Source organism: Sinocyclocheilus anshuiensis, unplaced genomic scaffold, assembly GCF_001515605.1.
Source record: "Sinocyclocheilus anshuiensis isolate Anshui unplaced genomic scaffold, SAMN03320099.WGS_v1.1 scaffold737, whole genome shotgun sequence".
NCBI lineage: Eukaryota > Metazoa > Chordata > Actinopteri > Cypriniformes > Cyprinidae > Sinocyclocheilus > Sinocyclocheilus anshuiensis.
In genome coordinates this window covers 837,155-844,362 of record NW_015540908.1, presented here as the reverse complement: position 1 = coordinate 844,362, position 7,208 = coordinate 837,155, and the positions used below count along the sequence as shown (strand labels likewise).

The window sequence follows — 7,208 nt, the reverse complement described above, 5'->3', positions numbered from 1 at the left end:
TGCTGAGACACATTTCTCCAAATCTGATGAAGAAACAAACTCATCTACATCTTAGATGACCTGAGGTGAGAAAATTTTAAGATGATTTTTATTCTTGGGTGAACTATTCCTATAAAAGAGAAGAAAAAAACAAGGAATGCGAGCAATATCTAGAGACGAGATGATCACAGAGACTTGATGGTGTAAACTACTACCCAGAATACCTTGCCATTTTACACCACTTACCACTAAAAATGCTGTACTATGTGTGTGTTTGCTTGTTTTTTGATGTGTGCATATGTGTTTGTTTGTATTCAGGCTCTCAGTACAGAGAGATTGTGTGTGTGAATCGACACACAGACCAGGAAGTCCATGAGAGGAGGTGTGACTCCGCAACCAAACCTGCTCCGGAGGAGGAACCGTGTAACGTTCATCCCTGTCCACCATTGTGAGTAACTCTGTATGTGCATAAACGGCTCTTTTTTTTAATTCTCGAAATTAATCATTTTATTCAGCATGGATGCAATAATTTGATAAAAAGGGACAGTAAAGAAGCAGCACAAATGTTTTCAACATTGATAATAATCATAAATGTTTCTTGAACAGCAAATCAGAATATTAGAATGATTTCTGAAGATCATGTGACACTGAAGACTGGAGTAATGATGCTGAAAATACAGCTGCGCATCACAGCAATAAAATACATTATACTATATATTCACATTATAAACAGCTAATTTAAATTGTAATAATATTTCACATTTTTACTGTTCTTACTGTATTTTTTAATCAAATAAATGCAGCTTTGGTGAGCAGAAAAGTCTTCTTTCAAAAACCAAACGTTTGAATGGTTGTATGTACTGTATATATATATCGCGATTAATCATTTGACAGCACTAATGTATGTTTATGTATTTATTACCATCTATTACAAAAATATTTCAGGTTAAATACAATGTAAGCTCTGTTGACAGCATGTGTGGCATATACCATTCCATTAAACACTGTTCACATCAAACAAAAAGAAGTTCATCCACCTAGAAAAGTACTAACTCTAAAGACAAAATAGGAAACAATTTATTTGAATCATGCCTGTAAGGGCTCTTAAAATCATGCTCAGGTTTCTGCTGTTCCACATCTTGCACCACAGACTTTCTGTATGAATATACTGTATTAGGGTTGCTGTATAGTGTGTATCTCTGTGTGTGTGTGTGTGTGTGTGTGTGTGTAGCTGGGATATGGGCGTGTGGTCCGAGTGCAGTGTTTCCTGTGGCTGGGGTGTGCAGCAGCGTCACATACAGTGCAGGCAGAGTTTTGGGAATCGCTCAACCATGGTTCACCCTCAGCGCTGCGCCAGTCTCACCCGCCCCAACGCCACGCAGCCCTGCCACCCACGCGTCTGCTCGCACTGGGAGATCAGCACCAACTGGAGTGCGGTAAGACTACAGGATGACTACAGGTTATTTATTTAGTGTTACTTAGTATATTTAGTACATATTATATTTAATAAATTATGTTTTTAATATTTGAGCAGCAGCTGTGGGGTTTTTTGTTAGACAGTTTGCATTGTGAAACCCTCTTATAAAAGTTGCATTAAACTCCTTTCCCTTGTGCATTAATTTAAAAGTTACACAGAGGTCATTAGAGAAAAAAAATTAACTGTGATTTTTTTAAATTATTTTTTCACTTTCACTGACAGATTTTTTTTTTAACCAACATCAGTCCTGGGGTGCGTTTCCCAAAAGCAACTATGGTTGCAAGTTCCATCATTACCAGTTGAGTTCAATGGAATTAACGACCATAGTTAACGATGCTTTTGGGAAATGCAGATTTTAACCCTTTAAATGCTGGTTTGTTTACATACTAACACTGTTGTTGTTTTTTTATGGAAAAAAAATATTTTCCATATACAAAACGCTACGCAGTTTTTTTATTACTGCAGTCCTGGGTAAGTCGGTGATTGGAAACAGCATTAATTGTGATGTATGTATTATTTTTTGTGCAGTGTCAGAAAAAAAAGAATGAATAAAAAAACATTAACACACACACACACACACCCATTTCTCAGTACACATACAAATCATACTCTGATATTCATTCATTAATTTTCATTCAGTAAACATTTTCAAGTCTTGCCAACAGAACGAAAAGCCTATTAGCAAAGAATGCCAGATTTTATGCTTAAATGGCAGTATGGTTTAATATTGCAGTTTTAATGGTTTTGAATGATGACATTTTTGATCTTGAGTGTAAAATAGATTTATGAAGAGAATTTAATATTCCAATGAAAATACACTTTTTGTTTATTAATTTGGTTGGTTGTTTTTTGCTAAATTTATGCTTTTTGCCTTAACACAGCCAAAAATATATATTAAAAAAATGAAAAAATGTCCCTAAGGATACATAAGGCTTAAGGCTCCAGTGCAGCTGTACACTGTTTTGGTGCTTGCACTGTTCTTTGTCCCGCCACAAGCATTGCATTTTTAAGATTAAAAATAGTCCAACTTTTAAAAATGAGTCTTGTGAATTGAGACCCCAGTATTGTTCCATATTGCTTTCTGTGTAGCTGTTTTTTGTGTTAATGCCTCTTATGAAACGTGTTTGATCTGGGTCAGATGAATCCAAAATCAGGACTTCCTTAAGACTGATTAGTTAGTTGGCTAGTTGATAAGGCAACCTACTGACTAGCTGATTTAGAAAATGCGGTTTTGCTCTAGTCTGTAAGTGTGTGTGTGTGTGTTTGTGTGTGTGTGGAGACCTCTGCATTGTTTCATACTGTTTTTAAATGCAAAATGTTTTCTTGTGTTAATTCCTCCTATGAAACATGTTTTGATATGGGTCAGATGAATCCAGAATAGTTAATCTAGGCTAGTTGTTCAGGCAACCCACTGACTAGCCGACTTCGAAAATATGTAGTTTTGTTCTAGTCTGTAAGTGTGTGCAAGTCTGGTCACATAGACGTGTTTGAGCTGTCTGTGTGTGTGTGTAAATGTGTCTGTTTCCCACATTGCTCAGTGGATTGTGGAGTGGGAAAGAGAACCCGGAGCATACGCTGTGTCAGTGACCATGGCAACACTGTGAATGAGAGAGAGTGCAGTGACAGGCTCCACCCACAGCGCACAGAGGACTGTCACATGGGTCCTTGTGTCACTAACTGGTACTTCACGGACTGGACAAACACTGTGAGTAGTGACCAGCCAGATTCGTGCTTGCACTTGGTTTGCCAAAAGGTGATTTGATGAAACGATATATTTATGTAGTGATGTGGATGATTGTTTCTCTGTCAGTGCTCTGCGACGTGCGGGCCGGGCGTCCAGCGGAGAGAGGTGGTGTGTTTGACCGGCGGAGGCAGGAGAGAAGGAGACGGAGGAGTGGAGTGTGGGGGGGAGAAACCGGCTGATATGAAGGCCTGTAACGGGGGACCTTGTACACCCACCCACCTCTGGTACACCGGACCCTGGGCACAGGTGAGGGCCGTCTGCCTACAGCAAATATCAATGAATTATAGTCCAGTGTTAAGGTCTGTGTTAGAATACAATAGAAGAACAAGTCAAATAATTAAATGGAATAGAATAGAATAGAATATTGTCAAAACATAAAATTAAATAGAACAAAAAATATAATCGACCAATGAAGAATAGAATGCAAATTAATAGAATAGTTTAACATTGCACAGAATAAAGATGAATAGAATAGAACAAAATTAAATGTAATACAATTAAGAACAGAATAGCTGTGTAGAGTAGAACAAATCAAATAGAATGGTTATTTTTTAGTTAATTTTTTATAGAATAATGTAGAACAGAATAACATCAAAGGAAACCTAATAAATTTAAATAGAACAAAATAAAATATAATAGAAAATGCTGAATGGAATAACATTGAATAGAATGGAATAATATTGCATAGAGTACAGGTACATACAATGGAACTAATTTAAATGTAGAATAATTCAACATAGTTCAATAAAGTTAAAATAATTCAATCAGAACATTCTAAAAATAGAACAGAATAGTGAATAATATAACAACATCAATTAAAATCTAATGAAACTGACTAAAATTAAATAGAACAAAATTAAATGCAAGAATTGAACCATGCAGAATATAATATAGTTTAATAGAACAGAATGAAGTTAGAATAAAGAAGAATAGAGTAGAATAAAGATTAATAGAATGGTGTAGAATAGTCAATTAGAATAAAGTTTAAGTAATTACATTAGAACATTCAACAACAGAGTAGAATAGTGTAGAATAGAATATAATCAGAGAAAAATCTAATGAAATGGAATTATATGAAATAAAACAAATGAAATGCAATAGAAAAAAGGAAAGGAAATGAAGCTGCACAGAATAGAATAGAATAGAAGTTGAATGTAGAACAGTGTCAAATTAAACAAAAGAATAATGCAGGGAAGAACAATATAATTCGTACAAAGTTTATTGAATTATAAAGAATAATTAACTTAGAACATTCTGAAAACAGAATGCAACAATGTAAAATAGAATTGAATAACATTGAAAAAAACAGAGTAAAGTTGCATAAAATAAAGACTAGAATAGACTAGAATAGAATGGAATAGACTAGGCGAGTAAACTGTCACGAGTGTGTGTTGGCACTGGTCACTCTTGCCAAATTTAGGTGGCAATGAAGCGCTTCTGAAGTGGCATTTATGCGCCGTTACTCTGAATTTTAAGCAGGCACAGAGCAGCCTTACCTCAGCCTTACACCTTCTGTCTCTGGACTCTCTCTGTTGAACAGTGTAACGCAGCGTGTGGAAACGGCACCCAGCGCAGGGACATCATCTGCGTGAGGAAGACAGGAAGTGACTTCACCGTGAGCGCCGCCAGTGAGTGCTCACACCTGGAGAAACCGTCTCCAGTGCAGCCGTGTGAACTGCAGCCCTGCAAACCGCAGTGGTTCACCACCGAGTGGAGCACGGTGAGGACGACTTCATCTGTCCTGCGGGATCTTCCCTTCCTCTGCTGTCACTGACTTCCCCTCTGTGTCTGTCCAGTGCTCTCGGTCCTGCGGTGAAGGGGTGCAGACGCGGGAGGTGTGGTGTCTCACTGCAGACAAACAGCACAACACAGCCTGCGATCTGGACTCCAAACCTGCCCACGAGCGCTCCTGCAACACCATACCCTGCAGTCCCTTCGAAGGTGTGTGTGAGAGTGTTTTTGCATTCTGTATGATGATTCAGATTATAATCTCTCTCTCTCTTCCCATCTCTCTCGTTGTAGATGAGAACTGTAAGGACAGACGGCATAACTGCATAATGGTGGTCCAGGCTCGACTCTGCGTCTACTCCTACTATAAGACCGCCTGCTGTGCGTCCTGCACCCAGAGTGCTCAGCGGGCCAAAAGACATTAACCCTGCACGAGCCACAGAGAAGTCAGGTTCAGAGATTCACCACCAGAGCCCAAACTCAGCCAATCATAGTTCTATCAGAGGAAACAGCCAATCAGAGGCCATTCAGGTTCAAAAGGAATTTCAGGAGAAAATTCCAACTTGAACTGAGCTGAGATCAGGATCCCTTTAAAGAAAGTTTTAAAATGTTACCGCATATGGGCTCATAGGCTCAAATGATTGACAGTAGCTCTTTCCCCATTGATGACGAGTGTTCAGTACACTATACTGTCAAATACTCAACCATTCCTTAAATCATCTTTAAACAAATGCACTGAAGTTACAGGTCCACATTCTGGACACGTATATGAAGATATTGCTAAGTGGGAACAATTCTAGAAGTTGCCTTTGTGCTTTTGTCACACATGAAGTGTTTCATAACGGTTTACTTTAATTGCAAGTAAGTGGATACAGAATCTGGTATTTGAACTAATATTCTGCCTCATTTATTCAGTTTATTTGTGCGACCGAAGTATGATAAAACACGCAGATAAAGCATCAGTTACACACCTAATGTGCGTCCTTCACTCCTAAGTATGTTGCATTAGCACTAAAAACTTACTGTTTTTGTTAGTAAGTAAAAAAGCGAAAGATTCTCCAATTAAAATTACATACTTATTGCATAAAACTTGTGAGCAGCGATACATTTTTACTTAAACATTGATTCTCCGCTCAAAAACAGTGCCTTTGACCTTGTCTCAGTCCTCTAAATGGTCCTTAAGATATCAGTACTTCAGCAAGGACATAAATATTCCAGCATAAGTGCTCTTGACTGTCTAAATATAGCACACTTAGTGCTGACAGTCAGTCCTACAGATCATATATGAGTGCAGTGTGAACAGAAATCTGGAAATCTATGAATCTAGTTCATCATTAAGCTATAAAGAGAAGATGAGCATCATGATCAGCTCTTTTTATTTGATTCAGTCTATATTTCTTTAGGTCGGTTTTGTCTGAATGTACATCAGTCCTTTTAGTGTTTCATGTTTTTGTCATTTTTTGTGTGACATGTTTTTTTTTGGGGGGGTGCGGGGTGCTTTATTGTTATTTCTGGCTGTTTTTAATGGTTCCCACATTGTAAATTAAAGCAATAGTTCACCCAAAAATGAAAATGTGCTCACCCTCAGGTCATCCAAGATTAGGATGAGTTTGTTTCTTCATCAGATTTGTAGAAATGCAGCATTGCATCAGTGTCTCAGCAATGGATCCTCTGCAGTGAATGGGTGCCGTCAGAATGAGAGTCCAAACAGCTGATAAAAACATCACAATAATCCACAAGTAATCCACAGCACTCCAGTCCATCAGTTAGCATATTGTCCATTATTTCAGATGTTTTAAGTTTTAAGCATATTTCTCTCCTGGTTCAGATGAGATGGACTTTTTCACTAGAGGAAGCATTATTATGGATTATGCACTTGTATTTTAGCCGGAAGCAATGGTTCGAAGTTAAAATGTCATTATTCACAAGACGTTAACTGATGGACTGGAGTGGTGTGGATTACTTGTGATGTTTTTATCAGCTGTTTGGACTCTCATTCTGACGGCACCCATTCACTGCAGAGCATCCATTGCTAAACAAGTGATGTACTACTAAATTTCTCCAAATCTGTTCCCATGGACAAAAAAGCTCATCTACATGGATGGTCTATCTTGGATGGCCTGAGGGTGAAGACATTTTTAGATCATTTTCATTTTTTTTGTGAACTATTTCTTTAAAATATGGCCATTACAGAATCACAGCCACAATAGCATTAACGGTTTTAAGACAATATTGTAAACCACAGAGCAGTTTTGTTGTGCATTTCGTATTGTGTAATAT

General features: G+C 37.8%; 1 protein-coding gene across 1 annotated transcript in view; it reads left to right on the top strand.

Moving 5' to 3' along the window:
- Positions 1–6,533, top strand: part of LOC107689176 (ADAMTS-like protein 4) — a 57,263-nt gene extending 50,730 nt beyond the window's left edge. The window contains exons 11-17 of the mRNA XM_016487099.1: positions 298–427; positions 1,211–1,438; positions 2,915–3,161; positions 3,267–3,446; positions 4,741–4,920; positions 4,997–5,141; positions 5,223–6,533. Coding sequence (XP_016342585.1) covers positions 298–427; positions 1,211–1,438; positions 2,915–3,161; positions 3,267–3,446; positions 4,741–4,920; positions 4,997–5,141; positions 5,223–5,353 — 1,241 coding nt within the window. The 3' untranslated portion in view covers positions 5,354–6,533. The remainder of the gene's footprint in view (positions 1–297; positions 428–1,210; positions 1,439–2,914; positions 3,162–3,266; positions 3,447–4,740; positions 4,921–4,996; positions 5,142–5,222) is intronic.
- Positions 6,534–7,208: the final 675 nt, after the last annotated feature.